Raw genomic sequence first — 13119 nt, 5'->3', positions numbered from 1 at the left:
GCTCAATGGTTGAGCATCTGAGCATCAAATGGTTGAGCATCAGGTCATGATCCTGGGGTCCTGGGATTGAGTCCTGCATTGGGCTCTCCACAGGGAGCCTGTTTCTCCCTCTGCCTATGTCTCTGCCTCTCTCTTTGTATCTCTCATGAATAAATAAATAAAATCTAAAAAAAAAAAAACGTTTTGTGGAGGTTTTCCTACTACCTTGGTAGAGTTGGAAGAAGATTTTGTTTTTTCATTACATTTCCCCAACACACCCACCAACCACATTGTGCACTTCAGAAGCTACATATCCTCCGCACATCTACCTTATTTGCAGCTCCTGCATATCATGTACCCCAACACAGCACAGACCTACCCCCTCAACACTTCACAACTCCCACATTACCTCCAACTGTATGACCCCGGACACCTCACCCCACACCTCCCACACCACACTTCACACACAATCAGCACGCAGCACACAAGCAGTACCATTGGCTCTCATACACATAATGTTCACATAACTTGGACTTCATACATCCATGTAGTGCAGTTCTTGATCACCACGCATATCCTATTTCATCCTCCTCCTCCGCCACACTGATACCCCCAACACATACACCCCAACTCCATCAGCACACACCTCACCCACCTCAAATCCTCTGTGCGGGCTGAGCTCAGGCTACTGAAGACGCACAGGTCCAGCAGGTGGTGCTGTTTACCAAGTGACAAAGGACCTAGGCTCTGGTAGAGGAAACCTTCAGCCACTTTTTTTTTTTTTTTTTTTTTTTTTTAAAGATTGATTTATTGATTTGAGAAAGAGAGCTGCAGTAGAGGGCAAGGAGAAGCAAGTTCCCTGCTGAACGGAGAGCTTGATTCAGGGCTTGATGCGGGGCTTGATGTGGGGCTCAATCCCAGGACACTGGGATCATAACCTAAGCCAAAGGCAGCTACCTAATCAGCTGAGCCATCCAGGCGCCCCACTTCAGCCACTCTTTGTAGTCAGGCTGACCCTAGGGATTGCACCAAAAACCCTTCTGCCAGCCTTGAGCCCCACCCAGAGGCTACTGCAAACTATGGAGGCAGGGGATAGTCCTGAGGACCTGGAACTTCCCTCAAGCCTCTTTCTTCTCAAACCATGCTCAAGAGCTGTAAGTGGTCCAGTCCCTGCCAAAAAAATCAGGTCATGTGGATGAGGAGAAGCTTTGGAGTGTGACTTCCTCCTGGGGAAGTCTCTGCCCTGGAAGGAGCCCCAATCCAAATGATCTTGGTGCCCTCTGGTTCCTGGCACACAGAGGCCCCCCAATAAATGCCAAATCAAAATAATGGCTACTGTTTTGAGTGCTTACTATGGCAGTGTCAGGAGCTTTACATCTAAGACTCATTAAGGTAGGTATGATTATTACCCTATTTTACAGATGTTTGTCTGCAGCACACAGAGCATGAGTCACACAGCTAGAGAGGGGGTGAGCTGGGATTCAAACCCAGATAGGCTGATTCTAGAGCAGTGGGCTGGAGCTGGCACACCTCTGTTTCTCAACTTCCCCTGAGACTTCTCTGGGTGGTGTGGCCCAGGAGGGCTCCATCCTCTGCAGTCCACCTCTCAGGGCTTTTCCGAGTCATTCCTTCCCTTCTCCTTCCCCACTCATTTCTGGAGCTCCTGATCTTTGCCACCACCTGGCTGGGCACCAGGGGCATAGAAAAGACTCTGACATAGATTCACCCCCAAGAAAGCAGGAAGCTTTCACCCAGAGTCACATGCTCAGATGCTTCAAGCACAGGCAGGAAAGTGAAATGGAATAAAGCAGGTGGATGAAAGTAATAGGGAATATGGCAAAATACCTTATTTTGGCTGAAGTAGGGTTTTGAATGCTGAGCTAGATCTGGATTTCTTATTAATTTTTCTTTGCCACAGGGACTGTGTCCAAAATGGAAGCCCAAGGCAATTCTAGAAGTTCATATCCCACCTCCCAAACTCCAAACATACACTATCCAAGATACAGTATTTCTTTTTTAAATATTTTATTTATTTATTTAATTTATTGACTTGAAACAGAGAGAGAGAATGTGCACAAGCATGGGCAGCAGCAGAGGAAGAGGGAGAAGCAGGCTCTCTGCTGAGCAGGGAGCCCGATGTGGGGCTCGATCCCAGGACCGTGGGATCATGACCTGAGCCAAAAGCAGATGCTTAACCGACTCAGCCATTGAGGCACATCAAGATTTTATTTTTTTAAAGATTTTATGTATTTATTTGAAAGAGAGAGAGAGAGAGGTGCACACAAGTGAGGCAGAGGGAGAGGGAGAAGCAGACTCCCTACTGAGCAGGGAGCACAATGTGGGGCTTGATCCCAGAACTCTGAGATCGTGACCTGAGCCAAAGGCAGACCCTTAACCAACTGAACCACCCAGGAGTTCATTTTTAAGTAATCTGTACACCCAACATGGGGCTCGAACTTACTACCCCGAGATTAAGAGTCACATGTTGGACCAACTGAGCCAGTCAGACACCCCTTCTTTTTCCTCTTTTTAAAATAGATATCTGAGCTCAAAAGCAAGACCAAATCTTCCTAGTGCCAGAAATAAAGAAGGAAACTAAAGCCACAACGGCAATAGTGGCTGAAGTTAAGCAGTCCACAGGGATGCTGGGATCCTGAGGATTAGGGTTTTAATACCAACGTGGGGACAGAGGTTAAGCTGAGGCCCCAGGAGCAGCAGAGAAGTGAAACTGAGTGCTCTGTACAAAGCTAAGAGCTGAGAAGAGGCTGTTTCTTCTGTGCACAGAAGACAGAGAAAAACAAAAAATCCATCCACAGTCCCTGGGTTGCAGCAAGCAAGCCATCCAACAGGTAGCAGTTGGGAAAGTCACCATGAGAAATCAGAACCCCAAGGCTCACCAAAGTATGGGCTTGCATTTTGACTAAACTTCTGGTAACAAACACCTGAGAAACACTCTGAGAAACTCACAAATGGTCAGAAATCTGTGTTGCCTGTAAGACTGGGGTAGAAGCCAAAGCAAGCTGGCCCCTAGGGATGGGCAGGGGGCCAGGGGACTCAGGGGACTCTGGCAGGTAGGAAAAACACAAAGAGGTCAAAGAAACCTCCCCTGGTGACACCACCATGGGAAAATTCAATCCACTATGCAGATAATAGTAACCATGCCATGCCCCCTCCCTAGTGCTCTTCTTTAATTGGGAAAACCGAGGGTCATTGAGCTTAAGCAAGTTACCAACAGTCAGTTAGCAATCAAACTATTTAAGCACTCTGTGACATAGTCTTCTCTCAGCTGTAAAATGAGAATAATTTTAGGCATCTGTCCCTCATAGGATTGCTCCAGAGATAAAATGAAATGCTACTGGTAGGGCAGTCCAGGTGGCTCGGCGGTTTAGCTCTGCCTTCGGCCCAAGGCATGATCTTGGAAACCCTGGATCAGGTCCCACGTCTGGCTCCCTGCATGGGGCCTGCTTCTCCCTCTGCCTGTGTCTCTGCCTCTCTCTGTGTGTCAAAAGAAAGAAAGAAAGAAAGAAAGAAGAAAGAAGAAAGAAAGAAAGAAAGAAAGAAAGAAAGAAAGAAAGAAAGAAAGAAAGAAAGAAAGAAAAAGAAAGAAAGAAAGTAAGTCTTAAAAAAAAAAAAAAGAAATGCTACTGGTATAGCACTTATTAGAATGATGCCCGGCACATAATAATAGTATTAAAACAGAGAAACTAAGTTTTAAAGGTTCAGAAATCAAAAAGGATTAGAGTCTCTGAAGGACAAGACATTATGAAGAAAGAACTGGTGCATTAAGGAAAGGAATTCTGGAGGGGCAGTGGACTTAGTCGGTGAAACGTCCAACTCTTGATTTGGACTCAGGTCATGATCTTAGGGTCATGAGATGGAGTCCCCTGTTGGGTTCCGAGCTCAGTAGGGAGTCAGGTTAAGGATTCTCTCCCCCTTTTCCTCTGCCCCTCCTGCTCATGCACTTTCTCTCTCAAAATAAAAATAAATAAATCTTTTTAAAAAAGGAATTCTGGTGGCGCCTGGGTAGCTCAGTCAGTTAAGCGTCTGTCTTCTGCTCAGGTCATGATCTCAGAGTCCTGGGATGGGACCCCATTTTGGGCTCCGCACTCAGCAGGGAGTCTGCTTCTCCCTCTGCTCCTCCCCCCACTCATACTCTCACTTTTTTTTTTTTTTAAAGATTTATGTATTTATTCATGAAAGACACAGAGAGAGAGGCAGAGACACAGGCAGAGGGAGAAGCAGGCTTCTCGCAGGAAGGCCGACGTGGGACTCGATCTTGGATCCTAGGATCATGACCTGAGCCGAAGGTAAACACCCAACCGCTGAACCACCCAGGCATCCCGTCTCTCGCTCTCTCAAATAAATCTTTTTATTTTATTTTATTTATTTATTCATGAGAGACACAGAGAGAGAGAGGCACAGACACAGGCAGAGGGAGAAGCAGGCTCCACACAGGGAGCCCGACGTGGGACTCGATCCTGGGTCTCCAGGATCACGCCCTGGGCTGAGGGCGGCGCTAAACTGCTGAGCCACCCGGGCTGCCCCAAATAAATCTTTTCTAAAATATAGGGGCACCTAGGTGGCTCAGTGGTTGAGCATCTGCCTTCAGCTCAGGTCGTGATCCTGGGATCCTGGGATCAAGTCCCATAGCAGGCTCCCCACAGGTACCTTACTTGTCCGTGTCTGCCTATGTCCCTGTCTCTTTCTGTGCATCTCTCATGAATAAACAAATAAAATCTTTCAAGAAATAAAAATTTAAAAAAGAAGTAAGTAGTTTATTAGATAGCAGGTGCAATGGATAGAGCTGCAGCCGGATTTTTGGATTCACATCTAGTACTGTGAGGCGCCAGTTATGTAACCCTTGACATGTCACTCTCTTACATTCAGTTTCCCATCTACAAAATTGCAACCAGAAAGGGAGCGAGTCAAGACTGAGCGTAGGCTCTGGAATTTCACTGTTAGAGTGAGTGCCGACCCCTGCCAGGCGAGCCTTGGGCAAATTACTTAGCTTCTCTGCCTCAGACTCATCTCTGAAATAGGGTTGTTTATGAAGATAAAATGAGCAAACATACATAAACATATATACATATGTATATATACCATATACATAAAATATACATAAAATACTTAAGTGCTGGGATGCCTGGGTTGCTCAGTGGTTCAGCATCTGCCTTTGGCTTAGGGTGTGATCCTGGAGACTTGGAATCGAGTCCCACATCAGGCTTCCTGCATGGAGTCTGCTTCTCCCTCTACCTATGTCTCTGCCTCTCTCTCTTGGTGTGTCTCTCATGAATAAATAAATAAAATCTTAAAAAAAAAAAAAAAAAGTGCTCAACGCACTTAAGTGGATTAATACCTAAGTTCTCAATGACCTTGGGAGGTTATTGCAAAGATTTTTTTTTTAATTTATGAGAGACACACAGAGAGAGAGAGAGGCAGAGACACAGGCAGAGGGAGAAGCAGGCTCCATGCAGGGAGCCCGATGAGGGACTCAATCCTGGGACTCCAGGATCACACCCTGGGCCAAAGGCTGAGCCACCCAGGCATCCCGCTTATTGTAAAGATCAAATGAGCTGATTGATGTTAGAATATATGAGATGTTCAGTAAATGCCAGTGATGACCACCCTTCCTGGACGGCTTCCTCTTCCTTGGGCACCCACCACCACTGGATAAGCAATCACCCAACAACTGGATGGTGGCAATGGCAGGCAAATGAGGGAGACGGGAGCAGGCCAAGCCACAGGAGGAAAAAGGCCCCTCTGTACCCAGGATGCAGCTCTTCCTCCTCTGCTGGATTCGAGTGGGGGATGGGAGTACTCACCTTCCCTTCCCCTCCCATACACGGCATTTACGTCATAGGATTGGAAAAAGTCATTGAGTTTATTGTTGGAATGCAAGGGGAGCCCAAGATTCATTGGTTTACACATATGCGCGCACACACATACACACACAGATACACACATCCAAGGCAATGCTGCTCCAGACATTGACGCTGTCTGCTTAGGGTCCCAGATTTCAGGATCAGGTACAGATCTCAGGAGGAGCCTAAGGAGGCCCAGGCTAGGTAGAAGACATGGTGATGGGGAGGTTCCAGAAGCCCGCCTCCTGAACACCAGGCTTGGGAACCCCTTCCCCCTTCCCTCCCTGAAAACCACTTCCACTCCTACCATCTTCCTCTTTCTCCCCCTTCCTTAGAGGACTGTTCCCAGCTCACCTGAAGGGAATCATCTCGTGCTCCAGGTGCTCATGCGACCCCCTCCTCCCCACGCTGGTTCTGGCCCATTGGGATTATCCATGTTCTCATAGGAGTCTGCATCTGGTTAGGACAAGGAAAGATAAGATGCATCTAGAGCCAGAAGTAGGCTGGGAGGGGGTGAGCCTCAGAGGACAACAGGGGACAGCAGCAGAGGCACCCACCTTCCTCGTGACTGGGACCAGGCTGTGCCCGAACAGAGCGGAGCTGTGGGGCTGCATACAGGATCCCTCTCATATCCTCGTAGGACTGGGAGCCTGCTTGGGCAGGAGAGGTGAAGGCCTAGAGCCACGCTGGGCTCGGAGAAGGGAAGTGCAGCCTAAGATACAGAGGGAATCTAAGGAGCAGAGGGAGGCGGAAGGCCTGGCCGTACTAGGAAGGGGTGATTAGGGTCAGCATCACATTCGGGACCCTTGTTAACAGTTTGGTCAGATGTGGGTTGGATTATGATCATTGTCAAGAACAGAACTGGCACAAGTCAAAGTCAGAGCCATGAAGAGGTTGTAGAGACAGCTAGAGTCAAAGCTGTGGTTTGCATGGGGGCTGGGGTGATGGGGCAAGTCAAAATCCAGGCGGGAATCCCACTAGGATCTGAGTAGATGTTCATAAGTTAGGGTTGGGGTAAACACTGGGATCAGGATTAGGGGTGAGGTTAGTGTTAGAATCCATCCAAAGCCAGAATTACACCTGGGGTTAGAGTCAAGGTCAAGGTTGAGGCTGAGCCTGGAGTCAGAGCTGAGGCCAGGTCAACCCAATCTGTGCAAGGCAGGACCGTTCCTAGCATTTCTCACCAAGAGAGGTTGCCTCCCTGCTGGGGTCCCAGGCTGACCCACGGAGGCTCAGGAAGTCTAGAGAAGGGAGAGGGAAGTTATTCCTCCTGGTCTCCAGGTCACACATATACTCTCCCACACACCCCACATTAAGGTGACGCTCTTCACACACACCTACTGTCCTGGTGACTGGCTGGGCCAGCTCTTCATCCTCATTCTCGTAAGACTCAGCAGCTGCAGAAAGAAGAGAACTCCAGAGATCACTCCTGCCCTGTAGGGGCTCCACAGCCAACTGGGTCCTCCCAAGCCTCTGAGGCCCCACAAGGACCCCAAATTACCGCTGGAGAAGGAGTCTTCATCCTCAGGACCCAATGCCTCATCCTCAGGATTCTCATAGCCGCTGCCATCTGGTAGTGGAGAAGGAGGGGGGGGTCCAGCGTGGGCTCACAGTCCATGGCTGAGAAGGTGGGGGAGCCGTGGGGGGCGCGGTCTTACCCTGGGAGAGTTGGTCTTGCCCACGGTTGGAGTCATTCTCGTAAAACTCGGAGCCCTCCTCACTGTCTGGCTCTTCATAGGCCTCCCCTTCTTCTTCCTCTGGGCCTGGGGTTTAGGGACGCGAATAGGAACTGAGTCACAGCCCCCCCACCCCCCACCTCCAGGCGCCGCCAGTCCAGCATTCCTGCCACAGAGCCTCAGGGGAGGACCCCCCGGCCCCCCCCCGCCCCCCAAGCACCTGCCGGCGGCGGGCTCCGAGACCCCGCGGCTCCAGCCTCCGGGACGTCGCTGCGCGGGCTTCCGTAGGACTGGACGGCGGCCCCGAAGCCTGCAGCCCACCTCAAGGCGCGTCCTGGAGGAAGGAGCGTGGTGGCGAGGGAGAAGGGATGCCGCGGGTCAAGGCTAAGGGTCTGCGAGGCTGTGCAGGGGACAGGAAGTTCCCCGGGCGGCGGGGGCGGGGCGGCTAGGTGCGCCTCCTGGCCCAGAGCCGAGGGGCGGGACCCACGCCGGGGGCGTGGCCTCAGTCTCAGGGGAGGTGTGGCTCTCGGAACTAGACTTCAGGTCCCGCGCCCTGGGGGCGGGGCCAGGAGCCAGGGGCGGGGCCACGGGCGTTGGGGGCGGGCCCTGGCGTTGGGGGCGGGGCTCGAGTCTGGGCGGGACTCCGCGCCCCGGGGTGCGCTCTTTTTTTCTGAAGGCGGAGCTCTGAGCTCGGGGAGGCTGGGCGCCCCGGGATTGGAGTGACGGAAAAGGGGTGGGGTTCAGCTCGGAGTCAGAGACCTGGCGGTGCCGCCTACCCGTGCCAGAGGTGGGCGTGGGAAGGGAGAGCACGTTCCCGTACTGATTCTGGGCCCCGCTTCCCGGGGGAGGCGTCACTTTGAAGAACCTGGAGGAGGACCGGGAGTTGCACTGTGAGGCCTGGCCCTCAGCGTCCAAGATGTAGTCACGTGTATTTTGCTCCTCTGTTCTGCCGCAGCTTACAGAGGGGTCTGGGATGACTCCAAGGAGGTCTTCACAGAGGAGGTAGCTTTGGAGCTTGGGCAGTGTTTCAGGGGTAGAGGTGGGGAATAACACGGTGAGCGGAGGGCACAGTAAGTGCAAAGCATTGAGCCAAAGTGCAGGGATGCGAGACTGCAGCGGCGCTCGTGTCCTTACCGTCTGGTGGGATCGGTCATTCGCTTTCTTTTCCTCCTGAGGATCAGGGCTGGTGAGAGTGAAGGGGCGTGATCAGAAGAGGCAGGGGGAGGTCACTTGGGTCAATGGAGGGGAGGGGACTTAAAAGTCCAAGGGGCCCCGTAAGTTTGGAGGGCGGTTAGAGGAGTGGGAAGCAGGACTGGAGATCTGTGAGGGAGGTATGGGAAGAGAAAAGGTGGCTATCGGACTGGCTGGTGTGAGCTGTCCTGGGCGGTCCTGGGGAAGATGGGGTATGTTGGGCAGACAGGCTGGGGGACATGACTCACCTCTTCGAAGATGAAGAAAGCTCACCAGGGAACCCAGGCAGAAGATCAGATAAAGTAATGGCACAGCAGGGACTTTCCAGCCACCAGTCTCCAGCAGCCAGTACCTTACTGTGAGGGAGAAGCAGCTATGAGAAGGGACCCCAGGCTGGCATGTTGCTCCCCAGCCTCAAGACCTCAAAGGGGCATAAGTCTGGGGACATGGACAAGACACAACCCCCAAATCACAAGCTACCAGGGGGGGCTCGCCTTCCTCCCTCTGAGGTCAGGGACCATGCCCCAGAGCCTGACCTGAGGCCTAGGGCAGTATCTACAGAAAAAAACCATTACTATAGTTAGACTATGTTGGGATTCAGGAGAGCATGAAGATCAGCTTCCTGCTGCAGTTAAGGACAGTCATGTTCAAAGTGAAGGACAGAGTCACATTCACAAAGTTAGAGGTAGGAAGCAGCAATGTACTGGGGTGAAGTGTAGAGTGAAAGTTGAGGTTGAGTTTGAGAACTGTGGTTACGGTAGCATGGGAGGACTATATCAAGGGAGTAAGAAGGGGCAGAGCACCAGTTTGATGGGTGGGTGAGGAAAAGGAAGGATACCCAGGTTCCTGGCTTTGGCCCATGGGCAGGTGGTAGTGTCCTTCACTGACACACAGACACCCACAAGACTTGGGGAAGATATTGAGTATGACTTTGTATATTTTGAACCTTCGGGGGCATCAAATGACAGGAAATGGCTGGGGGTGAGGTGTATGGAGCCTGGAATCAAGTCACTAAGGTGTGGAGGCCTAAGGAGTCATGGGAGTAAAGGAGGTCAAACAGGAAGAGTGTGTAAACAAGAATGAGAGAGCACTGATGGGACAGGATGAGGCCTTAGAGGTCCAACAGTGAGGGGGGGGAGGAGGAGAAGGAAGACCCTACCAAAGCAGTTGGGAAGAAGCAACCAGTGATAGGAGACCCAGAAAAGTAGTGATTTGGAAACAAGGGAGGACAGAGGTGGCGTCAGTGGTCAGGATAGAAGCTGGGGTTTGGGATGAGTCTGGTACTAGCTCCCAGGTTGGGGCGCCAAGGTTGACTGGCTCCCAGTTCTTTCCAGGAGCCCCACACAGATGCCCCACCATTGGGAGAAGCTCTACCTGACTGGGCAATGACCTTCAGCTGCATCTCGACAGTCCTGTTGCCATGGTAACAACGATAGGTACCAGCATCTTGAACTGTGGCCTGGGGCAGCAACAGAACAGCCCCTCCGCTGAGGGTGCCCAGGACCCACATCTCTCTGCCTGGGGCATCCTCCCTCAGGTCTAAGCTCAGCAAGGAGATGTTATGCTTCTTGGGGCGCACGTGGGTCCAGGAGATGGGGCCTCTGGCCACGAAGGCAGGGGGCACCTCACAGGGCAGCCAGAATGTGGAGCCAGGGGCCACGATGAGGTCTGGGGCAGGGAGAGCCAAGGCTAGGAAAGTGTAATCCTTGGGGTCTCCTCCCTGCAAACCCTCCAATTCCCAATCACCATCCCCTCATCCCTGAAACCCTCCCTTCCCGGCATCTCCGCAGCACCTTACCTTGGTTGAGGCTCTGGTTCAGAGTGCCCTGGGGCAGGGCACATTCAGGGTCTGTCTCCCAGATCTCAGGGTGGTCTTTTGCCCACACGTACAGCTGGGAGCTTGTGGGGTAACGAGAAGAGGGCTTGGGGCCCTCTGAGGGTCGGTTCCCCAGGCCACAGCCTGAGTCATTTAGGGCTGAAGCATTCCATCGGAAGAGCTCCCCTGGGAAGAGACCCAGAACCAGATACAGACACATCCAGGAAAGGCAGAGAGATACAGAGACCCAGAAAACCAAAGACAGATGGAGACAAAGACCCAGAGAGAGAGATAAGAACGACAACTCAGACAGAGGAGAGAGTGAAAGATGGAACAGCTCAGTGTTGAAGTCACAAAGCCACAGGAGTTTTGAGGAGCCACCTGGAACCAGCGGCAGGCATGCTCGATCCTCAGCCCCTCCAGCCCCTCCTCCCAAATCTGTTTTAGCTGCTGAAGGCCTCCATCCGAGCTGGGCCTCCCTCTTCTCATCCGCCCCTCCCTGCCCCAGCCCAGACCTCACCACTGCCTTCCACGCTGACTGTCCAGCCGGACTGCCAGGCCTGCTCGGAAGGGGGCCCCGGCTGGCACAAGTAGAAGCCCCCCATCTGGTCAGAGACGTTGAAGACGAACAGCTGGATGCCCAGAGACCCCTTCCGGATGCCCAGGCCTTGTGACCAGAGGCCCAGCTCTGACTGAGCCCCCTGAAACCAGGCCTGCTGCTCAAGGGGACCATCTGAGGGAACTTTGAGGCATGGCAGCTCAGCTTTGCCTCCCTCTGAGGAGAAAGAAAGAGGGAGAGGAACCCTTCGCCCCCTTCATTCCTCACACTGGATTATTACCCAGCACCCCCACCAGCTGGGAGTGTGTGAGCTCTCAGAGTCCCAACTCCTCCCTGAATTTTGCAAATAACAAAATGAAGGCCCAGAGAGGGTGGGTTCCTTGGCCGAGGGCACCCAGCAGAAGCCAAGTTTCCAGCCCCAACTCTTTCCATCTGTACCCTTTGGACATACCTTTAGCCTCCACCTGCAGTGTTTCCTGGGGCCTGACTCCCTCCGGTGTAAGGAAGAGGAGGAAGAAGAGGAGGAGAGGAGGTGGCATGGCGGCCAGACTCCCCGGGGCACCCAGCTTGGCCGCGCAGGGGATGCTGGGGCAGGCGGGGGCCTGGGGGGCACTGAACCATGAGCGTCTGTGGGGGCGGGTGAGCGGGCAGTCCCCCAGGGAGGAAGGGGTGGTCACACCTCCAGTCCCCTTCTCCATGCACCCCTCTAGACCCACAAAACTTGTCTTCTCCCTGCCACGCTTTTATTTTCATCCCGATACTTACCACCGTGTGAAATGATCTTGTTTGTGTGTCTGCTTGTTCACTTTCTGTTCCTCCCACTAGAATGTAAGCCCCTTGAGGCAGAGCCTTGGTCTTGATCAACACTGTATGCTCGGTGCTCTGGGACAGTGCTTGGGGCATAGCAGGGGGCCCAATAAATATTTGTTGAATTGAGTGGCTCCACTTTTGGGGGCTCTCTCCTTCTCCCCTTCCCTTCTTTAACCCCAGGCTTTAAACCATTTCTCTTCACACACACACATACACCCCATTCATTTTTTCAACTGACATTTCTTGGGCCTCCTTCCCACTCGGTAAAACCAGCCTGTCACACATCCTTTGAGATCTGGAAGACTTGACTGAATACTCTGTGCCTGGGCAGCCCGGGTGGCTCAGCGGTTTAGCGCTACCTTCAGCCCAGAGTGTGATCCTGGAAACCCAGGGTCGAGTCCCACGTCGGGCTCCCCGCATGGAGCCTGCTTTTCCCTCTGACTACATCTCTGCCTCTTTCTCTGTGTCTCTCATGAATAAATAAATAAAATCTTAAAAAAAAAAAAAAAAGAGCTAGTGGTGCACTAGAACTCCAGGGTCCCAACTCTGAAATCTGTGCTCTGCCACCCCCCGCCCAACGTCAGTCTCTTCATCTCCCTCCTCCTCTAGCTCTCTCTGCATGTCTTCCACTCTGCAGTCACTCGGAAAGGGGCCAGGCACCCAGGAGATCTGCTCTCTCAGTTGCTGGTTCCCAGGCCTGGGGCTTGCTGGGCTGCAGCTTCCTGTTTGCTTCAGGCAAACCCCAGGGGACCCTCCAGCTGGCAGGGCCCCCACTTCCTTTTGGTCGGGTTGGGGTGGCCCAGAGGGGGAGAGTGGGGCATTGGAGAATGAGAGGATGAGGTAGCAGGACCCCGTTTGCCTCCGTCCAACAAAATCTGTCCAGTTCTCTTCATTAGCTTTCCAGCCGCCTCATGGGCAGTTTCCTGATGAGCGCACATCAACCCCCTGCTCAGAACACGAGTGGCTGTTTCTCTGCCTAAAATACACACTCCAAGCCATGGCCTCCAAAGGCCTAAGGCTCCCCCAGCTGCAGTTCCCACCTCCATCCTCTGCTGCTCAGGGCAGCCATCACTCCAAACAAAGCCTTCGCACTTCCTTGCTGCTCTTCCTCCTGGATGTCCCCTCGGCTCTTCACTCTTCAGGGTCTCCGCTTCACTGGCTCCTTTTCATCCCTCAGGCCTCCATTCAAATGTTACTTCCTCACAGAGGTCTTCCCTGACACCCCCT

At 52.6% G+C, this 13119-nt stretch overlaps 1 protein-coding gene across 2 annotated transcripts; it reads right to left on the bottom strand.

Annotated features, from left to right (window-relative positions):
• Positions 1–5836: 5836 nt before the first annotated feature.
• On the bottom strand, positions 5837–11656 carry CD19 (CD19 molecule). 2 transcript variants are annotated; one of them, XM_041749313.1, is made up of 16 exons: positions 11534–11656; positions 11044–11298; positions 10506–10709; positions 10082–10375; positions 8956–9063; positions 8651–8699; positions 8477–8530; positions 8293–8381; positions 7737–7850; positions 7499–7603; positions 7342–7410; positions 7178–7237; positions 7025–7081; positions 6398–6490; positions 6195–6296; positions 5837–6040 (listed from the first exon to the last, which is right to left on the bottom strand). In XM_041749313.1, exons 1-15 carry the CDS (start codon positions 11619–11621, stop codon positions 6205–6207), a joined length of 1731 nt encoding a protein of 576 aa, XP_041605247.1. In that variant the 5' UTR covers positions 11622–11656; the 3' UTR covers positions 5837–6040; positions 6195–6204. The 2 variants fall into 2 exon arrangements, with proteins under 2 accessions (XP_041605247.1, XP_041605248.1); XM_041749314.1 differs by lacking the exon at positions 8477–8530.
• Between the last annotated feature and the right edge of the window lie 1463 nt (positions 11657–13119).

The sequence above is a fragment of the Vulpes lagopus genome, chromosome 3 (assembly GCF_018345385.1).
Source record: "Vulpes lagopus strain Blue_001 chromosome 3, ASM1834538v1, whole genome shotgun sequence".
Taxonomy (NCBI): domain Eukaryota; kingdom Metazoa; phylum Chordata; class Mammalia; order Carnivora; family Canidae; genus Vulpes; species Vulpes lagopus.
Note: the sequence above shows the minus strand (reverse complement) of the source record. Positions and strands in the feature narration are given on the sequence as shown.